The 14,295-nt window shown below is 39.7% G+C and overlaps 1 protein-coding gene across 1 annotated transcript in view; it reads left to right on the forward strand.

Annotated features, from left to right (window-relative positions):
• Positions 1-1,622: 1,622 nt before the first annotated feature.
• Positions 1,623-14,295, forward strand: part of LOC128740951 (uncharacterized) — a 34,590-nt gene continuing 21,917 nt past the window's right edge. Inside the window, exon 1 of the mRNA XM_053836527.1 lies at positions 1,623-2,676. Coding sequence (XP_053692502.1) covers positions 1,809-2,676 — 868 coding nt within the window. The 5' untranslated portion in view covers positions 1,623-1,808. The remainder of the gene's footprint in view (positions 2,677-14,295) is intronic.

Consider the following 14,295-nt stretch of genomic DNA (forward strand, 5'->3'; position numbering starts at 1 on the left):
CTATGTGTCATGTCAGTTCGTCAGTGCTTATACCCAATAGCAATAAATTTCGTCGAGTAGTACCAGGCGGGTTTTATGGGGGGCCCGTGCTAATACGGACCAAATTTTTACACTCCGACAATTTCTCCAGAGGCATCGAGAGTACAAAATGTTCACGCGTCATATTTTCGTGGATTTCAGGACAGTATACGATACAGTCAAGCGCGAAGACCTATGGCAGATAATGTACGATGTATTGATAAAAGCTACACTGGTCAGTGTGAAGCACGCTTTACCCGCATAGTCAAATACCATACGCCAACGATTTTCCGTATAGTTACCATTTGCTGTATAATCAGATAACCATATGCGGACTATACCCAGCAATACTGAAGTAACAATTTCAGGCTGATCAAACGCTTTTATAGCTGATTTTAGTCAACCTGTGGCTGAACTATGGTTTAGGTTTAGAAGTAAAAACCTTTTTTCAGCTCTTAAACATCTAAATAACCCGTAATAAGCCCGAAATATGCTGAAACCTGTGTGAACTGGTCGCTCTGCTCTTTGTTATCGTTTTGGTGGTTTGTTTTAGTTGGCAGTTGCATGCGCGAATATTATATTTTCCGATCGGATTTCTATCTTAATCGTCAGGAAAACGAAATGCGAAACCGATTAAACACGCTAGGTCAGTACAAACAAATCGTGTTTATGTGCATTGTATGCATAAACAAGTTGTTGAGATTGACATTTGAACCATTTAAACCGGGGTTTAAATTAATGTGTTCAGATTAAAAATGGTCAAACGAACGGAGGTCCACGGTATCGCGCTCCATTTTTTTAAATTTAAAAATAGATTTTTTTTGGCTGAATAGAGGTTGATGAGACGTTGATTAAGCGACTAGAAAAGCATATTGCATAACTATTTCTCGTTCTAAAAATAGAATTGACAGTATTGTGGAAACTGCCTGTTTAAAAGTGCGCAAAATCCTTTATTAAGCTTCATTGCAGCTTTAAAAGCAGCTCGAAGCAGAAGCACTTGGAAAAGGCAGCGACTTGCTGTGTCCAAAGATATAAAAAGTGCTTGCGCTTAGTTGCACTTCCCATTTCACATCAATTTCTATCAATCAAATCAAAATCTGAGTTTTACATTTTAAGAATAATGCACAATTTCAGTAATTTTATCACATTATAGGAGAAGATGTTTAAGAGTGTACTTGGATTTCAAATCCACGCAAGTACAAAACACATTCGGTTAACGGTTTTAATTCATTTTCATGAATTGGATAACTGTTTTCAGCGTTTTTTGACTCACAAACACGCACTGGCAGTAACATAAAAGATAGAGATAAAAGCAAGAAAGATCCTTAGCAAAGTAGTGTGCGTGAAAACGTGACGATCTTTAAATTAATACCATCGAGCAATAAACATCTCATTTGCTTCAATACAAAATATCCCTCTTATTGTGCGCATGATCATCACACGGCTTGCACACAAACAGTAGGCTGGATAAAATTTACTCACACGCGCACATTGCCCAGCAGCGCACCAGCCAGCCGTTGTAAAAGAAGCAAAGCATCGCATCGACGTTCGGTCGGTTCGGGTTCTGGAAACAGATGAAAATTATTTCCCTTCACAGTGAGAGAACCTTTGTGCGTTGTCTGACGAGTTAACGAACCTGTCCTACTACTGCTGCTACTGCTGCACCACTCAACGGTTGCAGGTCGGTTCGCGTTCCATCAGTCGATTCGTCCTTCGAGTGAAGATACTGAAAATACACGGTTTTATTTCCAGTGACAACCGATTGTGCCAGTGCCAGTGTATATCAAGAGATGGATAGTTTTTTGGGAAACTCCGATAGTGCTAAAGTGATTCCAAAGGATTTGGCTGACATGTCGAAGGAACAGTTTGCTAATGCGGATTTATTCGCAGACCACTCCCGTTTTCCAATGGCAGAGGAAAAATCTGACATTTCACAGAAGTTTGCTGCGGCCGAGGCGAACCTGCTGGGTGATTCTTTCTCCATGCCACCGGTTTCGTCCGCTTTGATAGATAATAAGCTTTTAACGCAGGAACGAGATAATATGGATGATTTTTTCATGGGAAAAGAGATCAATAATCCTTCCGAGCCGGCACCATCTTCCGTGAGCAATCTTATGGATATGACAGGACTCGATTTTCTCGAGCCCCAGACCAAGGCTCAGAACAACGATAAGGTTGAAAAACAACAGTTTACCGATACCGTTCCGTTCGGCACCGGTCAAGCCGAACCTTTCCATTTGATGCAAGATGAAATCACAAGCGATTATATGAATCCGTATGCCGAGGTCCGTGCCAGCGCTACAGCTGATCATAACAAGCCAAAAATCGATGAGCCATTCGGCCAGTCTGCCGTTTCGGATAGTGTGGAAAAGGAGGACATTTTCAACGCCTTCGATAGTCACAAGAAAGAGGACCATTTTGCACCCGAACCAACCAAATTGAACGAACCATTAGCGCCGGCCGCCGTCCCGGAGCCCGCTCCAGTTGTACAGCCACCACCTCCAGCCGCACCCAAAGTTGTACCTGCTGCGAAGCAACCGGAGCCGAAACCAAATCCACCGGCTGAGACGGTTTCTACCAAGCAAGCAGCAGCCCCAGCAGCGGCGGCGGATGAGGAGTGCATCGAAGCCGAGAAAATCTTCAAGCAGTTCGGTTTGGGTGAGTAGATAGCAAAATTTGTTTTCTGTAAAATTGAATTGCGTCTGGTCTTTCGGACGACCGAACCACACCGGTGATAAGTAGGTAGAAGAACGCGATAATTGAAAATTACGTCATTTTTATAACATCAACGATCGACCGGATTGTCGTCGTACCTACACGCTGAACCGGTGTCGGTTGCAAGCAAAACAATCGTTAAAAATCGGAGGGTGGCCTGCCGCTAGTGAAATAATAATGATTCATTGACCGTTTTGTGTACTGACTGGTCATCGCAATGTCATAGTGAAATACGTTGTTTCCTAGAAGCGGCCAACGTGCTGACGGCGGTGGTTTGTAGTTTAATGCACGAGCTGTGGTGGCGATGGTTAGTGAACTTTGTATTGCAAATTGTGGTACTTTTTAGGTGCCAAAAAAATACTACCTACCTATGGTTTAAAGCGTTAGGGCACCCTTAGATTCTCCTGAAGATGCCAAGGTCAAACGGGTGATTTACAAGGGTAAATCGCAAATTTCACACCTTGCGAGTAAATGCTTCTGATAATTACATTGCATAGGCCTTCAACATGTCAGGCATCTGACTCAATGTAGTTATTTACGCAGAAAAGCTTTATTGAATCAAACTGGTATAACTGATATAAAAAAGATAGAAAAATATAATATTTTCACGAAATGTATATTATATTAGAAGTTTTGTTTGGAGAAGCTAATTTAAATTGCAGACTTTTTAAATATGCTTTGTCTATCAGTTTGTTTACGATCAAGTGGAATGGAATTCGAAACTCGAAGTTTTCAGCCGGTGATGCGCATTTAGCATTTACTGACGACATATGGTTGCATGCTTATGCAGGAGTAAAACGAACTACAAGACTGTTTTCGGACAAATTCCTGGACAAGAATTTGTTACTTTATTGAATCAGTAAAGTTCCCCGTAAAACTGCAAAGTAAAGAAGAGAGGTCCGCCGTTTGGCAAGCAATCTGTAGTTACGGACGGATAAGTCATGACAGATGATGAGTTTGCAAGTTTTACTCCCGAAACTTGTCTAGTCTAGCAAATGAGGCCATTCAACCACACCTCCAGTATTTGTTTCACCTCCCAGATGGACTACTTCGTATAACCGTTCGCTGTCCACTTTTAGAAGTTCAGAAGGCAATCAGTAAACTGAAAAACGGGCAAGACTGGTCGGAAGGACGGTAACGTCCTCCTGTGTTGGTGGTTTAACATCTTGGCCATCACTCACAATCCTTATCCTGTTTCTGTCGATCTTCGTGTGCGGGCTTGGGTGTACGAAACTGGGCTTCCACACAAAATTGCAGACCAGGCAAACGGTATAATTGCTATAACAATTCTTTAGATGGCGCAGTTCACGTTTCCAGCTCAGTGCTTGATCCGCAGCTGAACTCTTCCAATCCGCTGCTGCTTTACTACCAGAACGTGCGTGGACTCCCAACATGCAAATAGATAATTTCCTTTTATTACTGTGACGGATTTGGACTTCAATATAATCATTAGGCTTGAGGAGAAGATTCACTTGCAAGAGCTATTCGAAAGTGCTTTAGACGCGTTCGTAATCAGTAGAACACCAGAAAATTCCGTGGCAGAGATCTATTGAATACCGTCTCTAACAAGCTGAATTGCTTCATCGACCTTCTACTTATGAAACATTTGAGCAACTATGAAAAAGACAAAAGGCCAATCGTTCTCTAAGAATCTACAAGCACTTGGCGCCTGACCGTGAGAACTTTCTCGTGGTGTGGATGTGGAAGTGTGTATTCTAGCATCTAGCGTCGTCGGTACTATCCGGTGATTACAGCCAGTCCGATCCAGTTTGGAGTGTTCCTGTACACGGTGCCCCTATCATTAATGACCAACGCTTGCACGGCTTGTAACGTGCTTTAATAATATTGCTTGATTATCAAGACGACTAAACCTGTTACCATGCTCGATACCGATCACTTTCGATGTTACATTTAGTTTGTCGTGTTCGAAAATGTTATTGACCACTTTGGGGGTCTTCCAAGAGAACAGGTTTCACGGTTTTCCAGCAGTACGATGGAAGTTTCTTAAAGGAGTCTCTGCAATTCGTGGATTATCGTGGTTTTCTCAAAACATTCTGTCATTATTAATCTTGCTGATTTTAGTGCTGTTGCAGTGTTTACGGACCAGAAAGTCGCATAGGGTCCTGGCAAGCCTTGAGAAATTGAAAGGACATGAAAAAATATGGTTTAAGCAATAAATAACAGGTCGAGAGAGGTCGATAAATAGGGTCGGGGAGGAAAATCTGGTCACAAACAAGCGCAGGGTGGACAGCTAGAAGCAGTTCTTCGATGGATATCTCAATGGCATTATAACAGAAGGAGACAAAACGGAAGTTAACCTAGGAGTACCTACAAACGATAGCAGCGTGCCGGCTCCCGATCTCGAAGAGATCCGGCGAGAAATCGGTCAAAGAAATGACAGAACTCTACAAAAATGGCAAAGAACCGCTAGCGACGGTACCTATAGGTGCCTGGATAATTTCAAGGATTTGGGTGAAGGAGAAACTTTCAAATTTGCACTCTCCATCAAATCCTCCAGACATGTCGGGAGTACAATGTAATGCAGTACAATCATTTCTGGACAGCATACGATACAGTTGAGCGCGAACAACTAGGGCAGATGATGTACGAGAACGGCTTTCCGGACAAACTGACGCGCCTCATCAACGCTACCCTGGGGCGAGTGATGTACTACGTGCCTGTTTTGGGGCACTCTCAAATCTCGTATCCCTTTGAATCACGCAGTGTTGCGGTAGGGAATGGATTGTTCTGTATGTTATTAAACATCGCTATTGAAGGTGTGATCCAGTGTGCGGGCATCGAAATGAGAGGAACGATCTTCAGCAAATGTTACCAACTGCTGACTGAGGTTATCTACGCCAGACTAAAAATGAAGCCTAGGAAAAAAGCAAAGCCATGGGTATAAACGTTCTGTTAAGAACTTAACCCTCTTTTATCGACAGACTTCGCAGCCGGCTGTTAGAGTACAGGACAGTTACGGGGCTAGTGCAACGATCCTACTGACTCTATAGCATCACCACCCAGCCGAGATTCGAACATACGACGACTCACTTGTTAGTCCAACATCGTACCCCGAAGACAGCCACTTTGCTTACGGAAGACATACATGCACTTGCCGTATTGGAACGAAAGGTGTTGCGGACTAGTTTTTGGTGGAGTGCAAACGGATAGCGGAGAGGTTTTCTGTAAACCAAAAATGATTTTGCATCTAAATGTTTACATGCATTGTTTTTTGAAAATGTGAATTTAGTGTATTCAGAAGGTATTCAGAAAAAAGTGCGTTTAGGTGCGAGAATTTTCCGGTTTAAAAGTAGTTATTATAGCATTGAATAAAAAGGGCAGAAAACGAAAGGTGTATACGTTCAGCATCCAAAGCCCGTGCAAGACAAGATGCAGAAGAATGTAGTTTGAGGAAATGTGAAACAAGAAGAAACTTTCGCCGGTGAAACAACTGAATTTAAAAGCTGCTATCTTGTCCATCATCCAACAATCAATGGAAGCTTGCTGGAAAATGGTGGAGCGGTTGTTACAAGAATTAACCAGAAGCAGCATCAAAATAATTCATGTCATGCCCAACAGAAAGTTAAATTAGTTCCATCCGGAAATAACCTATCTAGTGGATAAATTTTCAACACTGACTGGGCAGTAAATAATTTCCTCTTATTTATTTATTTGATTATTTCATTAATATTCTAAATAATCTAAACAATTTAAACTATTATTCCTTGCAGAAAGGGATTGTCGTCTATTTTCAGAAAGCGAAATAAGGCGCTATAACCTTGACCTATTGCAGCCGGACTTTTGGTCTAAATACCATAAGTTCATCCCAGAGGGTCCGGAGTATCACTTAACTTTTATTAGCAAAGATACTTCCAACGAAAACAAAGCTATAAATACTCAGAGACGGTTGGTACGAGACGTCCCCGTTTCTTCATTCCCTGTAGATTTAGAAATGCATCTATGTGTGAATAACTTATTCACACAAGATTCATTTCGTATAACCATCTTTGTGGCAATACTTCACAGTTGGCCTGGCCGATTAGACATTTGTAAGAAATCTCTGATATCTTGCAAATGTTAATACAGACAAGAAAATAATTGCAAATGTTAATACAGACAAGAAGAAATTAATAAGATAATAAGATAAGATAAGATAAGGAATACAAACGGATAGCGGAGAGTGGCGTAGCCGTATGTATTACGAGTTAGAGGCACTACTTGGAGAGATTCCCACCGCACATCTGGCGAAAGTTGGAAGACTACGACGGACCGGCCACGGCGCAAGGATGCCGGTAGATATAGTGAAAGCCGTTCTCTTCAAGAACCCTACGTGCACCAGGAATAGAGGACCCCGACGTGCTAGATGGCTCGACCATTTTGAAGCTGACTTGTGTGTGTCGTAAAGCTTAACGAATTGACGACGAGTGGCCCGGCACCGAGTACAGTGGAGAGGAATTCTTGATACGGCAGGTCATCTCGGCTTTATGCTGATGGCAGAATAAGTTCAGGATAAGGATCAGCCCCCCGTAGAGATCACCTCTATCTAGGTTTATCCCTTTAAGCCCGAGCCCACACAATTGTGTAGGAGAGACATGACTACTTTTAAAAAAATTTCCTTTCCTTTCTAAACGTCGCACTTTTACATATCTGGCACCAATCTCTTGTGTAAACGTCGTAACTCGTAGAAAAAAATAAAAAATAGCTGAAAAGAAGTTTTTTTTTGTGCTTGGATTAATTATTGTCTAGTCTTCAAAATCTTGTGAAAACACCAAAAGGTTTAATCTGTCGTATTTTCTTATTGAATCCGTATTTCGAAATTGCTTAGATAAAAAATAATTGGTAATAAGTATTTCTAATTGATGTAATTAAAAATTTACGGGAAATAACTTTTACAACTTACTTATGCTCATTGTTTTTCATACCTACACAATTGCGTAGGTTCGGCTTTATTGTATACCTACTTTTACCTTTACGTTCCCGCCGGGACTTCAAAAATTAGTGTACTTGCCGTTACACTTTTCTCTCTATCTTTACTATTTTTTGATCGATTTTTATACAACTTGTCTTCAAAGAACTACCTTAGATTGACCTTCAATGAAAAAATATATTAGCAAATTTTGGATCCATTTTCCCGGAGATATTCCAGATCGCAGTGGGATTATTTTTTCATGTCATAAGTAACAGATGAAATAAAACGCAATCTGCCACTGCCATCTGTCAGTAAGAATGAATACATTATACTGTAGAGCATTCGTTCATGGTCCACAATACGGAACTTTCGTTTAGAGTACTACCGGAACCTAAAACTGGGCATTTATAAATTGTAAAATAATAAAGAATTGTGGCAAATGATGTATTCACCTACGGGATTTTCTAAGACAATTTCTTGGAATAACATTTGAAAGTTTTTAAGCCAATCTGGGCGTTCCGGTATATCTGTTGTATAAAGGTTAGTAAAAAGTTAACTTGCAAAAAGTTCCGTGCATTTCCATAGCTACGTAACGACCGTTCCGCTGCTTCAGAAGCTAAAGTCTATGAGCCTCGAAGCGATGATCTCGCTCTAAACTAAGCGGGGTCAACCTCATTCAAATCTGTGGACTTCTTTACACAGAATAATTAGGTTTTCATGTTTTGTTTTTTCAAAGCCTGGCTTAGTATAGTCCAAAAAGGGTTAAAAATGTTAAAAATAGGGGAAAATGAGCAAAATGGGGCACTTACCGATGACAAACAGGAAAGCGGTGGGCACCATGCGATTTTGCGGAAAATTTTACATAAGATCACTTAATTGCGTCTGTTTTTTTCGACTCGTTTATGCCCATAGTGCAGTGGTATAAGATAAGCACGAACCCACACAATTGTGTAGGTTGCTAAATTTAGCAAACATTTATTGCAATGTGTAGAAAACACTGGTTTTGGTATCTCGAGAGATAAAAAATTTTATATTGATCCAAAAACCAAAAATATCGTAACTAAAACCCGTCGTGCTTAAAGGGTTATTTATTTTCCTAGATCTACTGACCTCTATTACCCTGAAGTCGCTTTTTACGCGGGTTTTTTACGCGACTTTTTACGCGGTTTTCGGAATTTACCATGCCCCATGCCCAGCTAGCACCAAATCGTACAACAATAACCGAAAATTATCGTAACTAACTCTTAACGAATTCGGAATCGTAACTAAAGCTTAAAAAAGTCCGCCCAAGTTGATTTTCAGCCGTATATAATGATAATAGCTGACATACATACGATATTCAGCAAAGAATCGTATAGCAGTACGGAGCGGGTCGGGTTTAATCGAATATTTACTTATATCGATGAAATGCGTATGTTTATTCCTCATCACGTATATCGCCTCCAAAATATCACGGATATGCCAATTTTGCGCATCAAATACGATTTATTAGCATGTATATATGTACGTAATACTGATTTTTAATATTTATATACATATAAAAATGCTAGCTGGGTGAACTCCTCAGAAACTTGCAAAACTCGAGATTGTGACAAAGGTCATCAGAGATTTATGTACAACATAATTTAATTTGTGGCAATTCGAAGTTTGTCGGGTCAGCTAGTATTTCCATAAAAACAGCTGACGACACGGCATACGGCAAACCCAGCACTACAACAACCGCACATTAAGCAGGTCCAGAGGTTGGAAAACTCGCAAAATGAATACATACGCCGAGCATCGGCAAACGGTTTTTATCATGATAAAACATCGACGCAAGTGGTTCAGTTCGCCTGTAGCAATGAGTCACATACATTCACGCTTCATATCGAATATCGTGTGCAACGCAAAGGTGCGAATTAACACCTTCTGCTGCTTGTAAAGCCACTAACACTATTTTAAACTACAGTGGACCCCCGTTCGTTTGAACGATTCATCATGCAAACTAGCGGGATTAGTTTTTAATTTGAACAACTGGTAACCCTAAATATGCTGGAGCTTGTGTGAACTGGCCGGCCTGCTCTTTGTTACTGTTTTGGTGGTTTGATTCAGTTGGCAGTTGCAAGCAGCGAATATTTCATTCTCCGATCGGATTTCTTCCATAATCGTTGGTAAAACGCAATGTGAAACAGATTAAACGCGCTAGATCAGTACAAACAAATCGTGTTTATATGCATTGTCTGCATAAGCAAATGACGTCATATTGAGAATGACATTTGAACCATTTTTAATTTGCACGTCGTGCAAACCAACGGGGTTCAAATTAAAAAGTGTTCAGATTAAAAACGGTCAAACGAACGGGGGTCCACGGTATTCCCTTTTCATGGTAATATTATTTTGAATACTTTCCGGCGTCCCCTGGCATCCTATATCCGCTAAATCGAACACACTTAATGTTCAATATTCTATTTTTGAACGAATTCTGATGTTCACAATGAGCTTATGTTCGTGATAAAATTCTAAGTTGATGCGTGCATTATCGGCGAGGCAGGCAAATAGTGTATGTTCATGAGGGATGTTCATCGATTCAAATGATCACTTCTTCGCGAGTTCTCCAACCACTGAGCAGGTCATAATTCCTCAAGTATATTTTCTCTTACCTTACCTTCGCAGCCCGATCTTGTCGATAACGAAGGCAGACAGTAGCTGTGCGTCAAATGGGTGCTTTAACGCAAAATGTGCTACGAATATGTTCTCGTACCAAATACAAATCATTCGTAACAACAGTATGTGCGGTAGAAAATAAACCTGCGAATGATTTTAAATGGCATGAAACTTTTTTATCAGCTACAAATATAGTGTCATGAATATTTAAAAACAAACGAAATTACGCTCTCAGTGCAGTCAAAACATTGCAGGAAGGTTATGCTCTTTGATCAAGGGTAGCAACATTTTTGCAGTCACTCTTTCACTTAGATTTTTCGTTTCATTGTGTCTGTTGTACTGAATGAACGAGACATGTTTCCACATTCGCAAAATGTTTCACATTCTATACACTGTCTTTTTAAATCCACCTAACGGTATGATTTAAATTTTTCACACAATAATTTGTTTCAATCCGCACTTCTGTAGTCAATTGCTAATACATATTTTGAAACTCTATGTACCACATCTAAAGCAAGTTAACTTTACAATGCTGATAGTTCATTTTCCCGAAGGAAAATCCGGAAAAACCGGATATTATTCGTGGGTGTTCGAAGTTTGAATCACACCTCAAAACGTGATTCAAACTTCGAACACTTTTTATTTATCTAATATCTTTGAAATCATGCATGGAATATTGTATTTTAACTATGCTTTAGTACATATATATCTTGCACTTACCTAATAATCGCGAAGTGGGAAGGTAAATGTTCTAAAATTTGGGTAAATAATGCAAACGAAAAAACAGCTACTTTTGCACGAAACGCTAAGAGTATGCGAACGAAGTTAAAATCTGAGTTCTCACTTTTTTCCAGTGCCTGCTGGTTTCTTACAAGGAGTCCTACAGTTCAATGTCATACCTCACCGGATAGAGGACATTCTAACGAATACGGTGATGTACAATAAGCATAATATTTTATCATATTAGCGATATTTACGAGAATAAAATGCTGAAGTGTTCTAAGTTTGAATCAGAACGGTACATCCCGTTTTCTTGGTCAGCAGTTTTTTCGTACAGCTTCCGAGTTTTCGGTGTCTTGAATTTAGCCGTAACGATTTAAAGAACTGGTGGGGCCTTGATCACCTTCAATTCGACCTCAGACACTTTTCAACAAGAGTCATGACTCGTTAAATGTAGGTATTTGTGTTTTGATTATATCTCTCAGTATTAAGTCCACTGATCATTATTGAATTTTCATAAATAAATAAATTTATTAATTTTAAAGTAATGGGAGAGGAATTATGTTCTAGTATGATAATAATAATGTGTGATCTTATATGATATAACCTGTTTCTGTCTATGGCGAAAGATTTTGCTGGTGAAAAATTCACCTCAAGAGATGCTTGAGAAAATGAGCTTAAACGAACGATAAAACGAGATGCACCGCTTAGGCCTAGGCCCAGAAAATCAGAAAAAGCTTATGTACAAAATTAAAATGCAGAAACAACGTGCAAAAGCCCTAAAAGCCGAAAAAGCAGCACAGAGCGAAGCCGTTAGGAAAATAAAAAGCTCATTAACGAAACCGTTTAGAAACATAACCCCGGCAGGAAAAGCAGAAGAAGATTGACTATTTGCAAGCGCAAATAGTTTTTAAAGCAAACAAATGCATCTTCAAACCGTTTGTTTCAAATTGTGTTGTGTTCGACGTTCTGTTTTATCTCAATCGATAACACATTATCATATGAATTTAAATCTGAAAGAAAGAAAGAAAAGGAAAGAAATGAAAATTTTATCGACTGCAGTACAGTGTTTTTCCTGCTGTCACAGGAAACTTGCTAGACAGATATTTTGAGATTGTTTCTGGGAAGCTTGTTTTTGAATAATCTCCTTTCATTGATTGTAATTGATCAAGTAACATTTAATTATTAATCACTTTTGTAATAGAAATATTTCGACGAACGAATAAGAATCACGTTACTAGAGGGATGATTTTTCTCCTTATGTACGATTTTATCGATTTCTTATATAAGACATGACTGTGTTAGTCACATTCATAGAAGTACCTGTATCGCATTAGCCAGTTTAATTAGTAATCTGAATCTGCAAGCAGTAATCTGAAAGCATTGCATGCGCAACTTTTATCGGTAGTGTACCGTGAAAAAATAAGGTTGATGTATCCCTTTTTGGCCATCGTGTTACCGTGCAATCACTCACAGGAAATGGGTCAAAATCGGAAGAAGCAAAAAATCAAATCGCTACTAAAAGTTCTGAAAATGATATAACATTAGTTATAACATCGCTGCAAAATCGGCTCCGTTGCTCCAACAGGGGGCAAAGCTTTTGGCAACGATAATCCGTCGTCGTCGTCGCCGCCGCCGCACCGCTGCTTGGTTGCTGTTCTGTTCTACTTAATATTTTCCCTGCTGCTCGTTTTGTCGCTCCAGCCCAGTCAGTCGGTTCGATAGAGCGAGAAAAATAAAACAACGACAAACAGCAGTAGCAGTATAGGAAGGTAGAACCAGGTAGACATTATCTATCCACCACCGACTGGACGCCGAGAGACATGCTATACTCGGATGTGCGATCGCATGAGAATGAGAAGATAGCTATAGGCGGTCAGGCAGGCAATCGTGCTGCCCTTAATGCAGCCGTGGAACAATTTGCGGGCATGAAGCTCTAAACCCATCACAGTCATTCGACTATACATAGTACCAGGTTGACGATATTATCGGATATGTCTGACTCATCGTTACCCTTTTGCGTGTGTTTTCTTTCCAATCGCCATCGGCTCAGGTTTGCACGAGATTTGCAGCAAAGAGGCCCCCCTCGAGTAAGAACAATTTCATGCACTTGTTCAATGTCTGTTGTTTTACCTGCTGAAAGGGATGAGAATTGATAAATGCTAATAAATTCGTAGTCCGGTTAGTCAGTTAGCATGTCTGTCTATTTTAGGAGTACGTCATCACGATGACTCATTTGAAGGTCGGTTCGGATGTGACCGGGCGAAGGGAAACGTTATGCGACGCAGTAATTGCGACTTGTTGAATAGCTAGTACGCATACTAGTGTCTTCCAAACTAGGGCAACGGATTTAGGCACTGGATAATGCAGGAGAAAACATTGTTATACTCTTGAATAAAACTGTTCTCTTCGCTCGTCCTGAGTTGTCCCTGTCACATCCAATTTATAATTATATTTTGTTCATTTTAATTTTGACGACTTTTCTCTGCTATTTTGCTTTTATGAAAATATGGTTTTCCTGAATTGCTAAGTAATTTTTTTTAAAATTTAACTCGAGTTCATTTTTACATTAGTTAGAGAGAAAATTCCAGCTGGACGTAGTCTCTGAAAGCTGATTCCGATTTAATCGACCACCCACCATCTGCCCTACTGGACTCTTTATCGTAGCCTGGACATGCCTGAATGGCGCTATAAAATTTAATAGCCAACGTTTGTGGCTAAGATTTTCACCAATGAAATTAATTTATCGCTTCTAGAGAGTAAACTCCAAGTTGCGCACTGATAACTAGAGGACTGCAGTGCAATTTCAATCGCCTGCCATTTTATTGTTCTTAGTTTTAAAACGCATATGTTATGTGATCAGCCGATGGGTCGCATTATCCTTTTAATGTCTAATATACAAATTCAATGAGAATATAATAGAATGGCAACGATGGAACAGCATTCATGAAAACAAAGGGTAAAACATTACGTGCGTGCATTTTACTGTGGAAGGCACTTCCACAAGAACGATTTATTTGATCCTCAGAATTTTTAAAGTGGAAAAGTAACTGGGTTCTGAAAGAAAGTTGAGTATCATAACATCATAATCTTAACACATCGTACAATACATCATAATGAGAAGATTACTCACTACTCACTAATAGTAAATAACGAAGGTAGCTCCTATCAGAAAGAATTGAAATATTTAATTTTTAAACATAAATTTACCGAGCATACATTTATTTTGGAATGTAGATATGTATTATGTACATTTTTTTCAACTAAAGAGATAATGAAACTGTATATTC

Source organism: Sabethes cyaneus, chromosome 3, assembly GCF_943734655.1.
Source record: "Sabethes cyaneus chromosome 3, idSabCyanKW18_F2, whole genome shotgun sequence".
Classification (NCBI taxonomy): Eukaryota; Metazoa; Arthropoda; class Insecta; order Diptera; family Culicidae; genus Sabethes; species Sabethes cyaneus.